Here is a 25,135-nt window from a genome sequence, read left to right as displayed (position 1 = left end):
AACGAGAAAGTTCATTCCTAAGAAGCAAGTTCCCTACAGAGTTTCTTTGTCGGCACCGGCCTGCATCACACGACGTTTGCTGGTTTTCATGCTTTTCTAACCACTTCGGGTATAGGCGTGACGACCTGACATGGACGAACTTGCGCGTGGAGCGAGTATTACCCCCAGCGTCGCACTGTTCTTGACGACACCGGACGCTGCCGAAAATCTGCTGAAATTGTTTTCCTTGTGGTTGGGGCTGAAGTGTTTCCAAACGCGATCGTTCTAAATACGACCTTAGAACGCGTTATGCAGTGCCATTGTTTGCAGTCATCGCACGCAAATAATGAGATAGAAGCGGCGTTTCATTAAAGAGTTACAGATAGCTCCACTGTGTCAGTGGCGAAGTCTTCGAAAATATACGCCTGTGCCGTTATCAATCGCAACGGACTCGTCATCGGCGTTTCCACTGTCGGGATCGAGTCCGTCCCGGATCCCTAACAACGGCATCGTGCTGGCATCGAGAGTCGCGGCGGCCGCACGGAGGTCGAGGCGCCTTGTCTCGTTGACGACCTCCTGCAGCAGCCTGCTGACGAACTCGACTCGCCGGAAAGTGTGGAAGGTCATCATGCCGGCGAACAGCGCCGACAGCACGAACAGTAACACGGCGCACACGCCCAGGCACACATTGCACGCGCCAAATCTCGGCGCGGGATCGGGCGTCGCTGCTGGGACAGGCTGAACCTGGAATGTAGCCGTAAAATGTTTTCTTGGCTTCAACATCGCGTCACATTTGAGCGGGCATTTCTAGAACAGACACAGTCCCTTTTGAAAACTCGTTCACGTTGCTGCGCTGCCGGGCGTGGGCAATTGCCTTACAGCAATTTTATTGTAGCTCAGGGCGCAATCTGGCCTTAACGAAGCATAGGAATGGATTAGGTGCTAAGATAAGATTGAAAAGATCGCGCTCTATACCCTGAAACCATCGAACGCAGGGAAGCAGCATAACTAAAGGGACACTAAAGCGAAACATGAATCAGTTTAGACTAATCAAGCATTGTTTGAGAACCCTGCAGGCAGTCATTTAAAAGAAATAGTTTGATTATTAGAAGAGAAAATGAAGGTCCAAGTATCAGTATTTGAATTTCGCGCCGAAACCCCAGCGCCGGTACGTCAGCGTGACGTCAGGGATTCCAAAGTACGTTTTCGTATTTGGGCCGCATTGGCTGAATAAAGGTTCCCTAAACTTGCCATGTTTAATATTTAGTTCGTTTAAAACACAATGTAGTCAATCTGTACCGCTATATATAGTTAGTAGGCCCTAGAAGCTGCCATCAATATCCAGGACGTCACAGACCCCAGGTGCGGGAACTTAAGTAGGCGTCGCCACCCGTATTTTGTTGCCCTTTTTCTGCTTTACCAAACGTCTTATCGTTGTAAGAGTGGTGTTTTTGGTGTTGTAGAACGGTAATTTACTGATGCAGAAGCAATCATCTTTTACTTTAGTGTCCCTTTAATAATAGCACGGGGATGCCTTCGTTCTGCAGTTAACAGCGGGCAGCTACTGATATTAATGAAGAAAACTAACATTTTGGTTGAAAGCGCTGGAACAATTAGCACTTGATCGGGGTATTTGAAGTATGCTGTCTAATGAAAAGGTAGAATTGCTTGAGGGGCTTAACCAGCGTACGCCTCTTCGACGGACGCGATGTATTCAAATAATTTGACGCGGCGTGAGTCTACCAGAAGAAATTTGTTGGTTTGCAGTGCCGTAGTGCACACTCTTGCTGCCGACTGTGCTTACTAAGCAGAGGTCATTGTATTAACCAAGTCCGAGAGAGTGAATCATAGAGCGCGAGAGTGCCGAAGTACATAGCGTGGTGGGCTTGGTGTAGCTAATTTTTTACACATGTGCAATTTCTCGCCGGCTTTAATCCAGGAGCACTAAAGACGCACTTTTGCTCTGGTTGTCTCCAACTTAGCTAGTACGCGTCACATATAAGTATGAAACGCAGATGCGCAAAGAACAGTGCACAATATCTCGCGGCAGCCTATAGGCGAAGCTGACGGCGGGTTTATGCTGTAACAAGAGTGTGCAACAATGAAGCAGATTATGCCTACTTGCACTGCACTCTTGGCACCAAAGTTTATCTGCAGAGCAGTCCACTGTATAGCTGCATTACACTAGGCTTTGAACAGCGTATCACGTGCACCGAATGTTAACTCGATACTGCAGCAACAAATGACTAGAATCATTTCGTCCCATACATTCATTTTATTGTGATTAGCATTTTTTAGGAACATCACACCCTTTTCCGTGTGTCCGTCAGCATCTAACCCCTTTCACTGAATCTTCGGCCGCTGCGTATGTGCCACTGTTTGTTTGTCCGAATAGACAACTGTGGCAACTCGGCATGTGCAACAGGGCTTGCGAAACAAGGTATGTGAACCCTTCCAATCCTCCAGAATTGGTTTGCGCCACTAGGCAGCTCCATAGATAGACATCCAGAGCAAAAGCAACGTATTTTAGAAGTCGGTAACAGCAAATTGAAGTCGGTTAGGATAGACAAAGAAATGAAGCGAACAAAACGGGGCAAGAGCGTGCATCGAGTGAAAAGCGTTGGCCTACAGAGAAGCGAAGATGTCGGCAACAGGAAACTGTAGGAGTCGGCTACACAAGCGTGAAGAATTTGGCAACACACTGTGCTGCTACACTGGTTTAATGATAATCGCATTAACACCGAGATTATTTTTGAGCTGACGTCGGCTGGAATTTTTCCTGCAAATTTTTCATCCTTCAGAAGAAGAAGAAGACGCAAAGTGCGGATCTGTGTCGCGTCGGCTCCGCAGATTTTGTATGATTCTCGGCGTACATTCGAAGAATTCACTGACGCCTTATTATCGAGAAGGAAGTGCAAGTTCCACGGACCACCCTGATATCATTCTCAAGTTGGTGGACCGTTTATTTTCGGCACATCGACCACTTTATATAGCGCCACGCCGACACGGCCGCTAAGCCTGACCCAACGAAGCTGGTGGCTGGAGCCCCACCTCTTTTCGGGTTAGAGCTGCACGATGGCAACGGTGAGCGTCGAAGGGGATGATATACCGAGAGAAGAGTATGAGGACGAAGTAGGTTGGCATGTTGTGAAGAGAGGAGGATGTGCCAGTGAGCGGACAAAATCTCAAGGAACCAAGGATCAGGCAGCGCGCTTCTCCAGCGAGAACGCGTACAATAATAGGTGAAACAAGGGACAAAAAGCAAGACAAATCATGGCGGCAAGCAGGATGCCCAGTTTGCCGAAGGCGGAGTACAAGATAATAGTGCGCCCACGTGACAGCTTCAAGGTCACCGACTATGGGATCAATCGCCTAGAATGCTGCGTCGTCAACGCCGCGGGAATCCCCAGGAAGGAATCGGAAGATGACACGGTGTGTGCCAACTACAAACAGAACATTCTAGTGATCAGCACGCCATCGGAGGAGCACGCCGAAAAATACAGGACTATCACTCGACTGAGGATGGGAGACCAGGAGTTCGAAGCCAACGCGTACGAGTCGGCTCCGGAGGATACATCTAAGGGAGTGATAAGAGGAGTAACGCACGAGGTGTCTCCTAAAGAAATAGTGGATATGCTTGTAACACCAAGGAATCCGATGGTCCTCATGACCAAAAGGATGGGAAACACTACGAATGTCATCATCCTTTTCGACGGGCATCACGTCCCAATCTACGTGAGATACGGAAGGGCACTGGTCAAGTGTTCACTATACCGGAAGCAAATAGACATATGCTACCAGTGCGGACGCCTTGGACACAGAGCCGATGTCTGCCCGAACCCGAACAGCAGGATATGCAGAGGCTGCGGCATGGAGAACCCGCCACAGGACCACGAGTGCGAAGCGAAGTGCCAGCTCTGCGGCAAAGACCATCCTACGGCGCATCGCCGATGTAATGCCAGATACAAGTTACCGTATTTGGTAAAGAGGCGCCGCTGGGAGCGAGTCAGACGAGAGGAAGAAGAAACGATGTACCACGAAAGGGAAGCTGAAGGCTGTACAGGCCAGGACGGGAAGACTGTAGACAGCGGTCGGAATAACGGACAAAGGACGGATCTGGACTAGAAGATTTCCCCAAGCTCCAGGCAAGGGAAAGGGGCCGCTCGACGTCGAATGGAACCAGATCGAGATTGCGGTGCAGATCGAGATCCAGACCCAAGACCAGTAATACCGAATCTACCAGAGCACAGGGGGGAGGAAGATCGCAGAGCCCAAAAGGAAAGAGCAACGTCAACGACGCCGCGGGACCCTTACAGGTGAGCTGGGCGGACGCGGCTTCCGGGGCGCGTGCGGAGGCAGAGGCTGCTTTTCAAAATGGAGTTAAGACGCTAGAGGAAGAATTGGCGCAAATCAGGCAGAGCAATGTTGCGTTCATGGATGAAATTAAAAAACTCAGGCAAGAGAACGACCGTTTGAGGATCGGGAAAGTGCCACGCAACGAGGAAAGCTCGCGGGTTATAAGGGAGGAAAAAGAGACAGCAATGGAAGAGGACGTAGCCCTCACCGCCACTAAACGTGAGACCGCGAACGCTCCAATTGAAACCGGAGTAAAGAAACCCAAGCCAGCCACGACGCTCCAAGGAAGACAGGAGGAATTTGAACAGAAAATCGAAACCAGCACCAAGCAGAACGAAACAAAATTTGAAACTAAACTAGAACAACTGGAAGTGAGGCTTGAGGCGAAGATAGAGGCAAAGATGGAGGCGCTAGGAAAAACGATACTACAGCAAGTGCAACAAGTGATGGCTGACTTCGAAGCCAAACTAGCAATATGGGGACCGCAAACAAGTAGGGGGGGACCGGTTAAGACGGCCATTAAGCCGTACACTAGGCCCCTCGTACCCGCCGAGGGATTAGAGAACCTGTAACGCCGCCATGGACAGACGAATTAGATACACGATTTGGCAATGGAATTGTAGAGGATACGATCGAAAACGATACATTCTGCAACAACACCTTAAAGACAAAGAAAACCCGGATATTATAATGATGCAGGAAACAAATGGGCTGGCAAAATTGTCGGGTTACAAGTCCTTTGGTAGAGCCGAAGGGGAGACGAAGGCGCTCACGACGTTGGTAAAGTGAAATCACTCGGTAGTTCAACACGACACGGAAGTTAAGTCAATCGATCACATTCTTTTAGAACTCATACCCATGCGGAAAACGAAGGACAGCCTCTTTGTATTAAATATTTATAGCAGTCCAAAGTGCAGACACCAGAAATTTCGATCGCTCTTTAAAAAAACTCTAGCCATAGCGGACAACCGAGCGGTAGTGATCGGAGGCGATTTTAACGCCCAACACGCGGCATGGGGTTACAAAATCGAAACTCAAAAAGGCAGGAACCTATGGCTAGACGCGCAACAGGAAGGCCTGATCCTCGTGACCGACCCATCTGTTCCCACGAGAATAGGTACCAGCGTTTGCGCGGATACTACGCCAGATCTAACATTCACCAAGAACATACGGGACGCGCAGTGGACAAATACGCAACACGACTTTGGGAGCGATCACAATATACTAGAAATAACGGTAAGGGCAGGACCGCGCAAGACAAAGGGTAGACCACTTAAGATTGTCGACTGGGACAAATTCAGGAAAATAAGGGAGGAGGCCGACGACACGACACAAGGTATTGAGGAATGGACCGAAAAACTAAAGGGAGATGTGGCGGCAGCTACGAAAACGGTCCCGCCGGACGCGCAAATAGAGAACGTAGACAGTAAGCTTCTACACATGTGGGAAGCTAAGGCAGGGTTGCAACGGAGATGGAAAAAAACAAAAACACAACCGGACGCTTCGTAGAAAGATAGCCAAATTGAACAGGGACATAGAAAAGTACGCCCAGCAGCAATGCCAACAGCAGTGGGATGAAAAATGCAACAACATGGACAGTCAGATAGGAATGGCAAAAACGTGCAACATGCTTCGATATTTGTTAGACCCGGGCGGGACAAAGTCGGCACATAGGCAAAATATAAACCGGCTAATACAAACGTACCGAGGGACAGAGCAGGACTTCCTCAAGGAAATCGAGAAAAGATACATCTCGCAAGTGCTGCCCGTCGTACACCCTGAATACACAGGGCAGGTAAATGACGAATTAGACAGCGAAATCGGCGAGTCAGAGGTCAGGGCAGCCCTGCAGAAACTCAACACCATGTCGGCACCCGGAATAGACGGTGTAACGAATAAAACGCTAAGGAACTTGGACGATGAGTCTATAGCTAAGTTAACCGAATATATTAACGAATGCTGGGAGGCAGAGCAGATTCCGCAGCAATGGAAGACTGCACAAATCGTGTTAATACCTAAACCGGGCAAGCGACTGCAAATTGAGAACTTGAGACCCATATCTCTCACTTCTTGCGTGGGGAAACTCATGGAGCACGTGGTCCTAGCTAGGATGACCACCTACCTCGAAGACTGCGACCGCCCACAATAATAGGATTCAGGAGAAACCTCTCAGCGCAGGACGCTCTGTTACAACTAAAACATCAGATCATAGACGATTCGGGCAGATCGACAAAGGCAATTCTCGGGTTGGACCTAAAAAAGGCCTTCGATAACGTAACACATGCAACGATACTGGATAGAGTAGGCGAACTAGGACTGGGAAAACGCACGTACGATTATGTACGCAATTTTCTAACGGGCAGAAAGGCAAAGATCACGATAGCAGACCTAGTTTCGGAGGATATCGAGATAGGCAGCGCAGGTACGCCACAGGGCTCGGTCTTATCACCGATGCTATTCAATCTGGCGCTTATCGGGCTGCCAGCCAAGCTACAAGAAATCGAGGGTCTAAATTATACCTTATACGCAGACGATATCACCCTATGGGTGAGAAACGGAAGTGACGGGCAGATAGAACAAACGCTTCAAACAGCTGTCGAAACAATCGATAAATATCTAGAGGGGACAGGGCTAACATGCTCGGCAGAGAAATCGGAGCTGTTACTGTACAGACCGACTAGCAGAGGTCGCAAACCAGGCAACTACAGGGAAGAGCTCACACATAGAGAGGAGATACAGTTAAAGACGGCCGATGGGAAACCCATACCCAAGGTCGATAGGATCAGGGTATTGGGGCTCCTCATTGAAGCCAAGGGCAACAACGGAGAAACCCTCAGAAGACTGGAGGGAACTGTAGCGCAAATCATGAGCCTAATCAGAAGGATAACAAATAAACATAGCGGGATGATAGAGGAAAACACGATCAGGTTAATACAGGCCTTCGTAATAAGTAGAATAGTGTACGTAGCACCGTACCTAAAATGGCAGGTCGCGGAAAAGATCAAAGTAAAATGGCTCATTCAGAAAATATACAAACTAGCCATAGGACTACCGATCAGCACCAGCACGGACAAGTTGCTGCAATTAGGCCTACACAACACTATAGACGAGCTCATTGAAGCGCAATGTACGGCACAATATGAACGCCTCTCTAAGACTAGAGCAGGCAGACACATCCTAGAGAGATTAGACATAGGTTACCACACACAGTATGGTGTCCAGGTGGACATCCCGAGAGATACAAAGGAAAGATTGGTAATACCTCCCTTACCAAAGAACATGCACCCAGAACACAATGAGGACAGAAGAAAGAACAGAGCGAAGCAAATACAGAAGAAATTCGGCAGCGACAAGGACGCAGTGTTCGTAGACGCGGCTCGATACAGTCGCAGACGGGGATTTACGGCAGCCGTAATCGATAGGGATAAACGGTGCAAGAGATGCGCGACGATACGCACCACAAGTAACGAGATAGCTGAAGAAGTCGCCATAGCGCTCGCAGCAGCTCAGACTAACGCAACCGTGATAGTCAGCGACTCTCAGACGGCAATAAGAAACTTTGCCAACGGCCGAATCTCCCCGGAGGCACTACGAATTCTTCTTGCAGGAGGGCAAAATTACAAAGGAAAGATATCCATCATCTGGACACCCGCTCACACCCTCGCGGAGGACGGCAACAACGAGGCGGCACATGACGCGGCTCGAGGGCTTACGGACCGAGCCGCAGTCGCAAGTGACGCCCCGACACCCTCCGGACGTGACGGTGCGGTAAATGAGTGGGAGTGGGAGGACAGAATGAATACATATAATGACATTACGAAACATTATAGGTTACAGAGGTGCATATTCCCGCGACCTCACGCAAAATTGACAAAAAAAGCAGTCTGTCGCATGGCGGCAGTTACAAACTAGGACGTATCCGAATCCTGCGCTCTCGCACATCATATATCCGGATGTATATCCTACGGACAAATGCAAAACATGTGAATCCAGAGCCACTCTGGAGCATATATTATGGGAATGCCGAGGGCTAAATAACAATAAAGAAAACGCGGCCTCTAGCAGCAGCCTTCGCACGCGCTGGGAAGCCGCGCTGCTCAGCCCCGGACTTGAAGATTAATTATGGGCCATCCAGCGGGCCGAGGATGCCGCCGTCACCTAGGCGGGCCTTTGGCCCTCCCCGCCAACTCGCAGGGCACACAATAAAGTTATTTCCTCCTCCTCCTCCTCAGCGCAAAAATGGGGGGGCTTAATTTACTATACGTGTCCTCACCCGTATACGAAGACAATTGATACATGCAACTGCATATGATATTTGACTTATTTCGAGGACACTAGGATGCAAAAAAATGCTTGATTATTTTTCGTTGGAGTTTCCCAGAACTGCGAGAGCTGCCCGTGAACGCCGAACCTTGAAGCTCGAAAATTAAAATTGTTTTTTAGATGCAAAACAATTCCACTTCAACTCCAGAAACAGGTGACGAAGACAGCAACGAGCATGGCCAACCATCACGAAATTAAACACGCTGCTTTTCAGCGTCCACTGTTCGCATGTTGTGATCGTGTATTAGCAACGCTAGCTCAGAGTAATTTTAGAACGAAGTACGTACGGTGGATCACGAAAGCTGACGGGCCATGGGATAGGCGAAAAGCTTAAATGGCGCGAAACGTGGCCACAAACGCACAAATTAGAATGTTCAGTTTGTGGTGGTTTCAGTTTCAGTCTGCGGCGATCCATTAAGTTATAAGCGCTAAGCTGCAGCAGAGCAGGAATTCACAATAGCCATAGAATGAGTGTGAATAGTTAGAATGACAGTGTGAATAGACCATATTCACACTATCAATCAGGTGATAGAGAAATGTGCCGAATATAACCAACCGTCATATACACCCTTCATTTATTAAGAGAAAGCATTTGATTCAGTCGAAACCTCAGCAGTCATGCAGGCATTACGGAATCAGGGTGTAGACGAGCCGTATGTAAAAAATCCTGAAAGATATCTATAGTTGCTTCACAGCCACCGTAGTCGTGCATAAAGAAACCGACGAAATCCCAATAAAGAAGGGCGTCAGGCAGCTAGACACGATGTCTCCAATGCTATTCACAGCGTGTTTACAGGAGGTATTAAGAGGCCTGGATTCGGAAGAATTCGGGATAAGAGTTATTGGAGAATACCTTAGTAACTTGCGACTCGCTGATCATATTGCCTTGCTTAGTAACTCAGGGGACCAACTGCAATGCATGCTCACTGACATGGAGAGGCAAAGCAGAAGAGTTGGTCTAAAAATTAATCTGCACAAAACTCAAGTAATGTTTAGCATTCTCGGAAAAGAACAGCAGTTTACGATAGGTAGCGACGCACTGGAAGGGGTAAGAGAATACATGTACTTAGGGCAGGTAGTGACCGCGGATCCGGATCATGAGACTAAAATAATCAGAAGAATAAGAGTGAGCTGGGGTGCGTTCGGCAGGCATTCTCAGATAATCAACAGCAGGTTGCCATTACCCCTCAAGAGAAAAGTGTATCACAACTGTGTCTTACCAGTACTCACGTAGGGCAAAAAACCTGGAGGCTTATGAAAAGGCTTCTACTTAAATTGACGACGACGCAACGAGCTATGGAAAGAAGAATGATAGGTGTAACGTTAAGGGATAAGAAAAGAGCAGATTGGGAAAGGGAACAAAGGCGGGTTAATGACCCCTTAGTTGAAATCAAGAAAAAGAAATAGGCATGGCCAGGGCATGTATATGAGTAGGGAAGATAATCGATGGCCATTAAGGGTGACAGACAGCATTCCAAGAGAAGATAAGCGTAGCAGGGGGTGGCAGAAAGCTAGGCGGACGGATGAGATTAAGAAGTTTGCAGGGGCAACATGGTCACAATCAGCACATGATCGGGCTAGTTGAAGTACGGGAGAGGCCTTTGCCCTGCTGTGGGCATAACCCGGCTGATGATAATGATGATGATGGAATGAGAACCTCGCAAACTTTAAAGAGCAAATGTGCGGCCCATTCAGGTTTACTAGTCTAGCCAAAATGAGCAACAATACTCGGAAAGCAGCGCTAATATTATATGGCGTGTTTCTTGTACATGAAGGAAAGTGGCAGGAGTGAGAAAACCAGGGAAAATTAAATATTGCAAAACGATCTTGCAAGCATATTACACGGTGCAATGGTAGTATGCTTTCCACAAAACATCCGTAACAGACCCCAATTTGCTTAACTAATGACAAATAAAGTCGTTTTTTTAGAATACTTCCGCGGTTATACGAAGTTGGGAAAGACAAAGATAAATTCCTGTGGCAAACTCATATTCGTGATTGACTTTATATACGGCCTCTATCGACAAGCAAAGAATGCTGTACACAAGTTTATTCAAAATTGTAAAACGGGATAATAACGTGTAATAACAAACAAGATGGCTGGCTACTATGCAAGGGATGGCGAGGAAAACGACATATCAGCAGGAAAAGAAAGTAAGTTTGTTTAACGACAAACGTAGAGTTGAGAACGAGTTCCTTATTTCCGATGAAACGAAAAACTGGAAGATACAAATTCACAGCTGTGTACGCAGTTTGAAGGTTATTGACTTGCTCCACTTGGAACTAAGAAAGTATGACTTTTAAACGGTAATGCACGCAGTATTAACATTTGTGGGAGTCTTAAAGCAGTATTCCGGAGCTACAACCCGCATTTAGTTATGTTAACAGAAACGTGGTTGCATGACGATATGTAAGACGCAGTTGTTTTTCTTCGATCTAATCACGCTTTAAAAACAAAGGTTACGGCGCTAAGTAGGCGAGGACGAAGTGAGACACAAACGACACATACGGGCGCCAACTTTGAACTTTTTATCGACCAGAACCTACGCAAATTTATACATGAAACCAAAGTGAAGAGTAATCACAGTGCAGATAGGCAAAGGTGATAGGAATTAACATTGCTCGTAAGCCAGTGATCTGTACTGAATTATCATTGCAGGTACATATGAGCACGCGGGCATTACAAACGTAATCCGATCATCCATCCAAATGTTGCAGCTGCATATTCTAATCTTAGCGGCGTATAGAGGCTATCAATGACATTTCCTTGTCACTTAATGCTGGTGACAGCGTCCTAACGCACTTATTCGCTGCTGTCTTTATGAAGAAAGTCTCGATTATCTCCCTTTCAGTGCGGTTACTTACTTTCCTTAGAGAGGTCGCTTTGTCGTGGAGTGGCACACAACCGCAGCGCTTGTAGTGGTATGCCAAGTAGCCGCCGATATTGCTGTTGGCCGCCAACCGGCGCTCTTTCGCTCGATCGTTGAAGCACCGTCCGGTTTGTTCAATTTAGGGGAATATTGTAAACCACATCGCTAACACAATCGGTGTAGCGAGTGACACGCTTCTTTTAGCATGTAGCCGACAGCTTATTCGTCATTAAAGGGCAAATTTTGGCCCATTTGCATGGGGCGGGAACGACAATGCGCACATAATATCTGGCTGCAACCTCTTTTATATTGTGGGACAGCTTATGTACGTACGGAATTACGTGCGTGTCCATTTCTTCTTTTGATATCGGCACTTTTTCCCTTGTTTTATCTTCTGCAAGACGCTTTCGCACACGCCCGTAATAACGGATGGAGGAAACTGAGCGTCTTCCAATTGGCTAATCTGGTTACTAAATCATGTCACAAGATTGCGCTCGTATGACTTCATTATTGCCAAATTGAGGCATGCGTTATCTATCCCCCTTTTGATGGCGAAATTTAATGCAATTCGAATGGAATGACATTTGCCATCGAATGAGTTAGGGCAACTCATTTGCATTCTATTTCGAACCAAATGTATACTCTTGACACCAGATAGACAAAAGGGACACGCAACGCGAAAAAAAATAAGGCGTGCTTAAGCAAAGTCACAAAATATTTTTTTAGACTTACAAAAAGCAATAATTATTTTCGCCGCAATGATATTTTCGCCCCGGGCTGTGCTCAAGCGCTATTACTCTTTGCATCAGGGGTCTGTTGCCACGGTCGGCCATATTGGATGTGTTGATCGAACTGCTTTTAGTTGTGAACAATTGGTGTCAAAATGTTTTCGTCCGTTTTAAATGTACTCGTAAAAGATTTTTAAACGCCTTTAATGGGCATAACATTTCTTTGAATTGCACAAACCTTGTTCCAGATCGTCATTGCTTTCATTTGCGAATACCATTCCATGTTATTGTGTAGCACCGCAAAAGACCGAATAGCATTCCATGCATAGAATGTCATTCGATTCGAATGACATTAAATCTTTCCGTGTGACAGGGGTATTAGTTCATTCTGCCGCAGCAACGTCTAGGCTCGTCTCAGTTACATTTCAAAGAACAAGGTCACCAAAAAATTGGCAATTTTAATGTAGTTATGATTTATAGATGTGTGGATGACTACCTTGTGAAGCGGTCTGCTCCAGAAGACTCATAGGAAACGATGAAGAGCGATAAGAAGAGGAGGAAGAAGAAGAGACTAGGGGGAAGACACCCGTCTTTTTATATATGTGTCTAAGTGCATCACTTTAGGAACGCTACATTTCGTGCTTTTAAATCTAACTGTGTGTCTTGTACCTTGACGTTGCTGTGGTGGTGTCAGTGTCATGTGCTATGTCAGTGCTACTCAAACCTAACCCTAAGCCTTCTCCAGGGCCAGATGACATGCCAAACATTTTTCTTCGCAAGTATGCTGAAACATTATCTTCGTTTGTAGTTGTTAGGCTTCAATTGCCTCTATCTGCAACTACTCTTTCTGCAGACTTGCTCACGGCACTTGTTGCACCTGTGACGCCACACTAGTAACAAGTTATCCCCCTATATCACTAAGTGCATCATGTCGCAAATAACTTGAACATGACATACCCAGTAAAATTATCAAGTTACTAGGCGATAACAGTGTACTTTCCACTTAGTACAGTGAAGTTAAGAAAAGTTACTCAAAGCCTTGCAACTGCTGCGATAAGGTACAGTCCAATTGGTGTAATATATTTACACTTCAAGAAAGCGTTAGCCCTTGAGTAACCCAGCAAGCTTATTGAAAAACTTGAATCAAGCAATCTTGCAAATTACATTGTGAATTGAGTGGCTGCTTATCTCACTTACCGTACACCACAAGTTTCAGTCAATGAAAACACTTCTTGTGAACTTCCAGCAACATCTGGAGTGCCACAAGTCTGTGTACTGGACCTTTTGCTGTTCTCTATATATTTAATGACACGTATAATTCCATTTCTCATGGTGTTCAAGTCAGCATATTTGCTGACAACTGTGTATTATTTAATAAGTTACCTGCGCGAATATAAATTATTACTTAACTTTAACCCCCAAGGCATCTTTTCCTAATGCATTCGGTGGAGAATCAAATTACATGCCAATAAAATAGTCTTCTTGACTATATTGAAGAAATTGCCAAGTGGTCGTTCACCGACTAGTGCCGAACTGCTAGCAAAAGTCAGTGTATAAATTTCCGGGAATCACAATAAGCAGTGACTTAAGCGGGAGTACTAACATTTCTAACAAATGTAACACGTCGTTTAGAAAAGTTTGCCTTCTTAGACACAAAATAAAACATGCTCCCCCTAGTAATATATTAATGGCTCAGACCTCACTTAACAAAAACTTGAATACTCCTCTAATTTGTGAGATACCTAAACTAAAACTAGCTTTAACGCTCTGGTAATGATAAAATATGAAGCTGTCAGGTTCATACATTTCAAAAATTCTACGACTGACTCTCCCACTATCCCAATGACACAACATAACATTCACACAGTACAGTTACGAAGAAAAGTACAAAAAATATAATTTATCGTTTTATTCAAGAACAACATCGAGTCCATAAACCCATAGCTTTATGTAAGACGACTTACGGAGCCCAGAACGTGGCATCTTCAAGCTCATTCTTTAACAGTCATACCGCCCGAACGAACTTTTACAAGCACTCTTTTTTTTTCACGCATCATAAAAGATTGGAACAGCGTCCCCTTCTTATAGTTGACTAGCTTTAGGTCCAGGAAAGTATGTTTTCAAAATCAGTGGAAATGTCATGTTTTGAAACATAATGTTTTAATCACTTTTTTTTCTTAGCACCTAAGTATTTCTTCACGTCTTCTGTACATCTTAAACACGCCTTTTTCTCCACCCTCACTAAATAATTCGTGAAACGCCTTTCTTTTCCCGTGAAGGTCGGGTCATCATCTTATGATTTGCGTTGCTTGTTATTCTATTGATATAAATGAGTGATGCTTTATTTTTGAGCCATTGCTATGCACTTGAAAGTGAGTTGTTTTTTATTTGGAAGATGGCGTAAGCGATGCGCATGATGTGACGCGCATTGCACATGGTTTTTCGTTACCCTGAATGGTGCTGGTTATTTTGTTTATAAATGTGTGTCATTCTATACCTCGCGACACGCTATTACAGGCTGGGTAATTTACCCGAGATTGGATAAATGGCATGCATGGTGCGACATGTATGTCTGTGTATGTTCCCCCTTCTACTTTGCTGGTTTACGCTTTACTACAGTCTTTCATTGCTAGGTATTTCGTCCTATTTTCTGGTAAATGTACGTGTTTCTTTTTGTCTTTTCAACATTCTTTTAATTTTGGCACCCCTCCCTCTTCTGCTCGGACTATGTTTTGGGCCTGCAGTATTCTGGAAATAAATAAATAAGGAAATCAATGAACAATAGGTGCATGAGACGCAATTCAAGCGTGTTTTCAATATTGGTGGGTTTCGTGCTTTCTTCAATACAAAGAGCTGCAGGGTTGCTTTTCGGCCAAACAGGCAAATTATACGTCTAGTGGCAAGCATTTAGAATGCAATGCTTTCATGCTACCGCTAAATATCCTGGCGGACGCGTTCCATTGAAATGCATTCATAATTTCAGCCGACATGGAGTCAGTAGGGCTCCTTACTCAAATCAAACTTTTCCTTGACGATTGGGTCATATACCGAAAAGCAGCAGATACTTCTAACAGTCACACCCTTCAATCTGATATTGGTAGCATGGCTAATTGGCGTAGCCTGTGACGCATCAATTCGAATGTTAATAAACGTAAAGCATTCAGAACACCACAGAAAACCTATCACCTCAAAGTATACAATTATCTCCTAAATGGCTCCCAACAACCACGTGTTAACACCTATGAGTATATCAATGTTCGTGCATAATCTACCCCGTAAGGCGTACGTAGGATTTGTTAGTAATAACGCTAACGCGTGCTTGGTTTTCATCGCTGAAATTCTTGTCTTGCACCCACGTCCTTAAATCTACCGCTGTACAAAGCTCTTGTCGGCCGCAAACGCGAATGCGCCTGTTCCGTTCGCGACACTCGACACAAGTATCTTTCACAAACACACGAATCGATTCAAAACCGCACTGCGTGGTGCTTACTTTGAAGCAACTTCCGCCGAGCCAATGCTTCCATGAAGAACCAGAAATCCTTACGCTTCCAATTTTCTTTCAAGCTTCCAACGCCGCATGATTCGCTTGTGCACATTTCAAAGCATATTTTACACTGATAAGAGTTTATAAAACACCCTGTTTACAGCCTAAGCTCATGCGTCCTCGCATACATATGCCCATTTACAAGTTGAAGTACCATACCTCTGGACCCATTAATGTTTCGCTTCCTTCTTGCCTATAAAAATTTGTGACTGGAATCACCTGCCTGCTACCAAAGTCTCCATGACTAATCCTTCAGACTTCAAATCTTCTTTGATTGAACATACTTTTCAACATTTGTTTTTGTATACCATATCATTTTATGTGAACAACTTCACTCAGTAGCGCATTAATGGCCCTGAGAGAAATCAAATGAAATGGAATGAATGCAGGCAATTCACGAGGCATGGTTGGTGGGCAAAAAGGAGTCAAAGGCGACAAAGCAGAAAATAATTATCAGTGAAGCTATGACTGAAAAAGTAGTGACGTGTCAACGAAAATAGTAACGCCTACAAGAAGCAGCTCGGTTCCTGTCTTCAGCGTCTCAGTGCCGATGGTCAGCAGGAAACACTGGATGTTTAGGATTCTATCCAGCGTCGGAGACAGTCTCCGTCGACAGCCAAGGAGACAGATTCGAGTCCTATGGTTTGAACGCGTCTGAAACCGCCAGGAAGACAAGGGGAAGGCGCCTCTGAGACGTGACGCCATCTCGCGGCTACACGAAGAACCTAAGAAAAGCCCATATCTCTTCGCGCGTGAGAACCAATGAAAAAACACAGTGTAGCTTACATCGGGCGCATAGAAACGCGTGCTGCGCTTTCTTAGGCGCAGACGACGTACCCGCGAGTTTCGAAACATCCTCCTCAGCCGCCATTTTGTCTGGAGAGCAACTTAGCCTGCATCGTTTCTGTCTCTGTGTAGTTTTCGTGAAGCTGCCTTCCTTGATAACTTCGTTAGACTTGACCACTGTCTGCTTAGCCGTCTACATTGGGATTTACGGCGGGTATTAGAACAAATCCAGTACTTGCGCTCAATTCTTGTAGAGCGCAAAGGAGAAGCCCCAAGAAAGTCTTTCGAATCACGAAAACTTGAAAGCCAAGGGCTTCGATCACACGCGCGACCTTGAGCTTCGTTTCCGCACTGGCGTGACGACGTGCGCTAAGCTAAGGCAACGGAAGAACAGAGTACACACAAGTGCCACAAGATCTCGCTTCCAAGCATGAACACCTCTATAGCAACCAGGCTGTCTCTTTCTTCTACTACACTGGCGCTCGTCAATTGAACGCACGGAAGCCTTAGTGGTAGCCCACGCGACTACAGTCGTTCGCAGAACAACAATATAATCAAGACGACCCCGGCGATATACCAGAGAAAATATTTGCGAAGATCTACTAGCAGACTACGATAGTCAGCTCTTGACGAAGTGTTGGCTACGCTGCAGGAAATGTGAGAATGAATAGGGAATCAGCATGGAGGAATTGCGCTTATATAAGCAAGCGCATGATCATGGTCCAGCCTGTTATGAACAATTTAAATGCCACTATTGTAAAACATATGCAACAAACCCAGAAACAGTACCACAAGCAAACTTCGCAAATCACGTTAACGTAAGTTATACACGTAAACATATACACTCTGAAATGATTGCGCTAATTCAAGCGATCATGAGTATACTTACAGCGAAAACGTTTTGTTCAATAATCCATTTACTCAATCAACGCACTATGGTAGATGCTGCGTAATATTAGAACGTTTGGCCTCAAGGCTACAATTACCGTGAATAAATGTTCAAACAGGTATTTATAACAAAGCGTTCTACTTGCGTAATCACCGATTACTGCTCGAGTAAAAAAAAATATCAAGGCATGTCCGAAGCTAAGCAATATAAACGGGAATTGTAAGGTAACGCTAAAATGTAATAGTGTTAACTAATGTGCCTAAAACATATTACCGTTGAGACTCTAACTGCACAGCCAGTAGGAGTAGCAGCTAGTAAGAAACAAAATAACAAAGTGCCTTTTGTACTTTAAGAGCGATGCACTTGAGTAACTTTAGCTTAAGCATGGATAGGCACCGAGAAAAATCCCTCCCTGTACGGAACTTCAGTCACCACTACACCATTACAACGTCGTATACTATGGCCCACCGCTACCGGCGTTAGCCATTACATTCCTCGTATGCTCCTCGAGCTCTGTGACGGCGCATAAGAGTGGACGTACCGCAATGGGAGGCAGCACGGCAATGCCGTCGTTCCCACTTCCGTGCGCCGAGTTCGTTGGTGGCCCGACAGAGGCGTCGGCGCAGGGCGAGAGCTTCGTGACCGACGGAGAGTGTTCGGACTTTTCGCTGCTGCTGCCTGTTTCTGCGGCATTGGAATCCAAGCAGGTCGCCTCCATGGTGGCTGCTGGCCAGCTTTCCTCCTTCTCTTCTTCTTGAGATTATACCAGAGCAAGCCCACGCGAAGCACGGAGACGAGATGCACAAGAGTCCTGCGTTTCCCAATAAACACCGATTTATTTCAACAAGATAAATGGCACATTCGTACGTGTTGTGTATTCCATGCCTTCAAGTCCTTCCTAACATATGCTTCACACCGCGTGACTTCTACAGAATCTGCTCTGCCCACAGAGTATGTTGCTTTTATCCCTGCTGGCACGACATCAATGCACTAACTGTGGCTTTACTTGAAGAACCACACTACATTTGTGGTTCGTGTAAGGAAAAAGAATTCCGGTGGAGCCCACCTCTCGACGGCTGTCGACGTTAATGCTATTGCCACGCTAGCAGTGTACTGACACACCATATTGCTGAAGCCACATGTAATTACAATGTGCAAGGACCACTCTGAGATTTCCGTTTCTTCTGACTAGTTGCCAATCGCGAGGATACCATACTTATGCGGTTATTGGTACTCAGCAAAGCTTTCTCTTATGTTCGCCCGAAGGTAAATTTTATGCAAAATGATAGGCTAAGGGCCGAAATGATCCCACAAGATCACGCATATAAAAATAATATTCAGATCCAACTCACATGTTAGAATCTATGTGACGCTTTAAGTCCCAGTTTTTTTTGTTTTTTTTGTTCACCCTCTGTTCATGGTTGATACCCACTATGTATTTATTATTTATTTACAATACACCAAATACGTCTGCTGGAGGGGTATTACGAGATGTGTGGGTGGTACACAAATTAAGAGAAACAAGCTGTAAGCATTCAATGGAGGTAAACAAAACAGCAAGAAAAAGCAAGAACTAAAAATGGGCACATATGAAGGGTAAGAAAAAATGCAAAGAGAGAACGCGAAAACTTATAAAATATATCAATCGACAAATATTTAACGGAGCGTGCACAACAACTGGCAGTGACAAATTTCAAACCATGAAACGCCGCAAGCAAAAAAAAACGGCAGACAACTCGATAAGCACGCTAACACGTCGACATAAACACGATGAAGAGAATGCTACAAATAAAACAAGCAGATGACGCAATCAGGTAAGTGATTCACAGGGCAGACACAAAGCGCACAGAATCAGGATGAACGATGACTCTGATTGGAAGATTACGTCACTCGATGGCTGTCTGAATGAAAAGGATGAGCAGTTGCGCGAGCATGTGGTGGATAAACTGCTTTATGGTGGCTGTTACGGCTTAAAGACGCTATGCTGGTTCGATGAGGGTGTTGTCGGAAGAGAGGTATGATAGAGTTTAAGTTAAAGGCTAAGTCTGAATGTTCAGCGCTGATTATCTAATACGAGAAAATTAGCTTTCAATTTTTAATTGAGTATCACTTCTATGATTTGCGTGCTCGATAACATTAATGTGACTGCCCGATTTTCTATCGACTAAAGAGTCTTTCTAAGGTTGAATTTATTGGGGTGCTAGATCGTGCATGCATATTCCAACTTTTGTTTTACAAGAGATTGATAGGCTAATAACTTAACGGAGAGCGGGGAAACTGCAATGTTGTCATGTTGCAGTGACGGTGAGGGAGAGTGTGGAAAAACTGTGAACCATGAAACCAACTATTTTATATAGCTAACATGTGCCCGGAAATCCAAGTTACAATCTATGCACAACGAAAACGGCGAGCGTAGTCGGCGATCGCCGAAATCTGATCTGTGTGCCAAGCGCGCCGGCTTTTACACATAACTCGTCGACCGTTTTGAAGTAATCGTTGCCTTTCAGGAAGTACTACACAGTTGGTGTCACGCGTACAATCGCATTACACAAGGTTCGGCGAGATATACACAAAAGATATAAACAATGGCAACATTCGAATAAGTTCCGTATGATGCAAGAGAGTATTGCTCTGAGCAATAACCTTGCCCTTTTAGCGGGTGAAATGTGGTCCCCGAAAAAAGGCTAAACCAGTACACGCGTCAATATTAGTTCATAGATAGGCAAGGCGGTGGTTAGCTTGGTTTATGATGCGTGTGAAGGAAGGCGATCACATGAGATCGCGGGTGATATTAAGTCCTAAATATTTGGGGTAATCTTCGGAAGAAATGACCGTGTCATTAAGTGTGTACATATGGATTCGATATTGTTACGGGTAGGTCTACCGAAGAAGATGCTCATTTGCAATGCAAGAACACTGAAAGTCGCGGTGCAATAAGAAAGGTGGTAGACGTTAGACGTCCTCTATTTGTCCACTCTACACTTCACCATCTCCTATATCTGCAGGACAGCAGGCTCATAACAATATCCTCCGGCGGCGAAAGCACCGACTCCGTGCTGGGGAACAAAGACTACATGAAAAAAACTAGCCAAACCGCAATTAAGGGGTGTCCGAGACTCTATACGGCTTGCGGCGGACAGCGTGTAGAATGTCCGTGCGGCGGTCAAAAAGGCAGCTCTGCAGCGATTTCATAAGCGACATCAGTCACTTCGCGGCACAAGCAATATGGACCGGTGTATTGGAAGACCAGTTTTTAGGATAGTCCGACACGTCATGCTGGGTACCTCGGGAGGATGAGTGATCCAGGGACAAAGTGGGTGGCCCCATGGTCGCCTGTTGTAGCGAGACTGCTGGTGAAACTGGTACACAGAAAATGGAGTGCGAGTAACATGACGTACATGGTCGATACGTGCAGTAGTCTCTGTAGCGTACTTAATGTGTGGGCCCCTAGAAGTAGGCACCAGGCTTTCCATGGGTAATTTGAGGTTGTGACCGTATAAGTGAAAAAATCAGGCAGAAAGCCATCTGGTAGTAGTTCAAGGATGTGTAAGCACTGTGCCACTTGCTTATCTCCACGCAGGCCGGTGTCATTGTCGATGTTATGGGATTTCATCCAAACATTATCAACCCTTATCAACCCTTATCGATCGTTCACTTATCATGTTCGATAGCCCACGTGATAAGGTAGGTTTAAATGAGATAGAATTCAATACGCCACTCTAACCCACTATTATTGGTGTTAATTATGTTGAAAGTAATCAGCCACAGATATTTGGGATGTAGCTAATTAAGACACTTGTACCCCGACCATCAGTGGGAGTGGCACCGACGACCGTTGGTGTTAATTAGGGTGAATTAACGTTCATTTAACCATTTAGCGAAGCCGTTGCTAAACCACTACTACATTTACTGAGGGGAGTACTCAGCACTTCATTGGTGGTTTGGATGCTTCTTTTGAACTTTTCGTTTATGGAAAGGTCTGCTGTTCCGTGTGATGTATTGGTGAATTCAATAATATACGCACTGTTCACTTCAATTAGCTGAGAGCTTCTTGCGTTTGCCTTACATGGGTAAGAGTCAGACAGACAGACAAAGAACTTGACTAATGGTTCTGAGAAACAGCGTTAGGGTACCTCCCTTTTCAGGGAGTCCCCGTAGCCGTCTCAGGCCGCACCCACGTCGAGGTAGGAAGGCCGTGGTCCTCCGACCTGTCGCAGGCCCTCTGGACAGCTCGTAGTTGCTCTGAGAGGTCACCGCTTTTAAGGGCTGCCTCCCAGTCGGTTAGAGTGGTTAGCGATGAGCGGCGTAACGCAGGGCATTGCCAGAGCATATGGGATAAGGAGCAGTACGCCTCCCCACAGTCTGGACAGTGGGGTTCTACATTAGGTGCAAAGTGACTGAATCGGCCCCTGAAGGGGAGCGATCCCCTTTGGAGCATGCGAAAGGCCGATGGTTGTGGTCTAATACGTGTAGGGTGTGGTAGCGGAAAGGCGCTTCGAGCGAGTTGATAGTGTGCCAAGATTTCATGGAAGGTGAGAAGTGAATCCCTGTAAAGTCCTAAGTGGCCGCCCGTGAGTCCACCTGAACCGCCGCGGTGTGTAAGACCTTGGGCACAGTCATGGGCCAACTCATTGGCGTTAACAACCTCAGAACATCGCACGCGTAATGCGAAGACGTGGGATCATTCCCTATCTGCGGCCAGTTGTTTTTCATCAATTTTCATTCCCATTTTTTAAATCATTTCTTTAGGTCAATTAGTAAGTACAGGAAACTATCCCTATGCTGTCGTTTGTGGCTTTGTTTGTTGACTTATTATGACGTGATTAATGAAAAAATTGGCCCCTCGGTTACCCTTTTTTTTCATTGATATGAGCCTTGACATTCAGAGATGATGCCTTGTGTAATGCATCAGGAAACAATCATGTATATGAGCGTCCGCTGTCAGGGGGTATGGTAGCGAGGCCCCATTTAAGGGGTTGGTTCAAGACCTTTCAGTTGACGAAAAGGGTGTATAAAGGGGAAGAAACAATTATATGGACAAAAAAAATAGTTTGATGTGTCAAAACCACTTTCCGATTATGAGGCACGCCATAGTGGAGGGCACCGGAAATTTCGACAACTTGGGGTTCTTTAACGTGCACCTAAATTTGAGTACCACGAGTGTTTTCGCATTTCACCCCCATCGAAACGCGGCTGCCGTGACCGAGATTCGGTCCCGCGACGTCGTGCTGAGCACCCAAACACGATAACCACTGAGCAACCACGGCGGGTGTTTATCCGGACGCACTGCAGGGAGTGGTGAGCGCTAGTAAGAGCACCGTCACGTCATTTGTTCACTTGCCTGCGTCGAAATAAATCAAATTCAGGAACAACATAATTAAGCTCTTGGTCAACAATAGATACATTTAGCCAGGTTTCAGTAAGTATTACGAAGTTAGATGAAGAGTCGATGAGTCTCCCTAGAGTACCACCTTTGGGTAAACACTCTGATAGTACAAAGAAACAACAAATCAGTTTGCTGGTTATGTTCGAAGGCGGAGTGCAATTGCTACGATCCAAATTTGACAGCGTTTTGACTGGTATGGTCGAATATCTATGTATCGTCGCCAATGATTAGGTTGTTATAATGTACTTTTAAAGAAACAGTCTGGCTTTTCCAAATATCGGCCAAACGTTTCCAAAAAAAAAAAAACGACTGCTTGGCGAGTAGGGATGCAGTGCTTACTACCAGGTTCTTTGATTCTGCGTCCTGCCGCTACAACACGTTCTCTTTCTTTGAAATGCGCAAGTCTTACAACTGTAGGACGTTTCATTTCCGAAAGGTACGTGCCAAGACGGTGAGCGCATTCATTATCTCGCGTTTCCACGATAAACTGGAGATCAAAAGGGCAGTATTGTGTCATTTTTGATGCGAAAGTGTGAAATGGCTCCTTGGACGAAAAAGCTGGCATCCCGCGTCTATAGCAGCGTTTAAGTTCACATTGGCTGCGACACCGCGGCACGAGCGCGCCTCGACGCAGCAGAGCGGGTGGGCGATAGGGAGCACCTGCTGTGGCTGTAGCGCACCAAGTATTGCATGAGCGCAGCAGGCATCACAGCGATGCGAAATCGCCTTCGCTCGCGCTGTCAAAAGTCGGTGTTAATGGCGGGTTTCTTGTGCGCGCAGCCTCTCGCCTGCGTTCTAACGGCACCTCGGTAAGGGCGAATCAAAACGCGCCAAACGCCTCAATGCGTTTGCTTGCCCGCGAGCCCTTCATAACTCAAAGAACCGCTCAGCGGCGTTAAATTGGACATCATTGACTTCGCTTTCACAACTCATGAGAAGTGCTTAGGTGTCCTTGTATTTTTTGTCTTACTGCGCCCAAGTCTCTCCGTCTGTATCGACGAGCCCATAAACTATTAAACTTTGCCTGCGCGCCTTGTCCTGCGCCTCGTCTACAGGGAAGGTGACAGCAGCGATTTGGTTAGGTCGGCCCTAAACAGGTGTCTCAAGGCTTGCGAATCGACTTTTTACTGCAAGAAAAAATACAATCCTGCTCAATTTTAGTAAAGCACTCCTAGATGATGTCAAATATCTGGTCGTTTTGCTTAGTCTAGATTTTCGAAATCTTATTTTATTTGGAAGCGTTCATTGTTGGGACTTGAGTTTGCTGAGAGCCAATGCTAGATCTCAGCGCTTGTCACGACAGGCAGTAGTAGTTCTAGCACTGATAGAACCAGGATTTTCCTCAAAGTCTCCACCCAAAAATAGCATCAAAGGAAGAACCCAACGACCGTCTCTAACTATTCCGCAACATTGTCGCAGGATCCGCAACACTACAAGACCATCATACCGCGCACGTCACGAAAATAAAGTGAAGTGGGTTTAGAAAAAGAACCGGATTCCAGTGAGTATCACCCATTGTTAGTGTGCCGCCTATCCCACTGAAAGGAGTGCTGATTCCCCGATGTATTTTATCGGTTCATTGAGCCGCTCCTAGTTGCGGGGACAGTGCCCGTTCTTCAAGCATGTGCAGGTAGGGTTGCTGTGATGGTGCTGGATCGTGCTGGTGCCACGAGGCGCGGATGAGGTTTGAAGAGCCGGTCGCTGACGTCACACAGAACTTTTCTGTATAGATTTGAGCTGTTGCCAAGCAAGATTGCACCGGGAACTGCGAAGCTTGTGTTGTTACTGCGACGAAATGGTCTTGACATAGCGACAGCAACGAAGATGACAGAATTGTAAGCTGCATAAAAAGAGCGGGATTCCAATAAGCATAAACCACAGCTGGCATGCCACATATCACCTTGAAAGCATGGCGGATTGGCCAAGATTTCGATGGAATTAAAAGAAGGCAATTAGTAATGCCAAGAGAAATACTTAAATACCTAGGAAAAAGTCCAGACAACAAAAAGGAACAAAAATAGTGTCATATTGAACAAGCAAATCTCTTTGAAACAACTATAAACCTTTATTGGCTGAGCGTGTATTTTGTGACATTGCCCACAGAAGGTGGCCCCGATAGTTGAAATTTCAGCAATCTGAAAATTTATCTTCATTTGTTTAAAGAATGCGTATAAAATGTTTTCCATGCATTTGCGAATCACCGAAAAAATAAAAAAGTGGATTTCTTTTTTTTCCATTCATTAATACCGTTTAGCCTTGTCGGCCCTTAAAGGG

At 45.7% G+C, this 25,135-nt stretch overlaps 1 protein-coding gene across 1 annotated transcript; it reads right to left on the bottom strand.

Moving 5' to 3' along the window:
* Window positions 1-326: 326 nt before the first annotated feature.
* LOC135912781 (uncharacterized) lies at window positions 327-18,234 on the bottom strand. The gene is made up of 2 exons (XM_065445326.1): window positions 18,017-18,234; window positions 327-723 (listed from the first exon to the last, which is right to left on the bottom strand). Exons 1-2 carry the CDS (start codon window positions 18,191-18,193, stop codon window positions 376-378), a joined length of 525 nt encoding a protein of 174 aa, XP_065301398.1. The 5' UTR covers window positions 18,194-18,234; the 3' UTR covers window positions 327-375.
* Between the last annotated feature and the right edge of the window lie 6,901 nt (window positions 18,235-25,135).

This window comes from Dermacentor albipictus, chromosome 2 (assembly GCF_038994185.2).
Source record: "Dermacentor albipictus isolate Rhodes 1998 colony chromosome 2, USDA_Dalb.pri_finalv2, whole genome shotgun sequence".
In the NCBI taxonomy this organism is placed as follows: Eukaryota; Metazoa; Arthropoda; class Arachnida; order Ixodida; family Ixodidae; genus Dermacentor; species Dermacentor albipictus.
Note: the sequence above shows the minus strand (reverse complement) of the source record. Positions and strands in the feature narration are given on the sequence as shown.

Coding starts and splice junctions, on each gene's coding strand:
- LOC135912781 (XM_065445326.1), bottom strand. CDS start 18,193: ATGGAGGCGACCTGCTTGGATTCCAATGCCGCAGAAACAGGCAGCAGC. Junction 724..18,016: donor CCGTGCTGCCTCCCATTGCG/GTACGTCCACTC, acceptor GCTACATTCCAG/GTTCAGCCTGTCCCAGCAGC.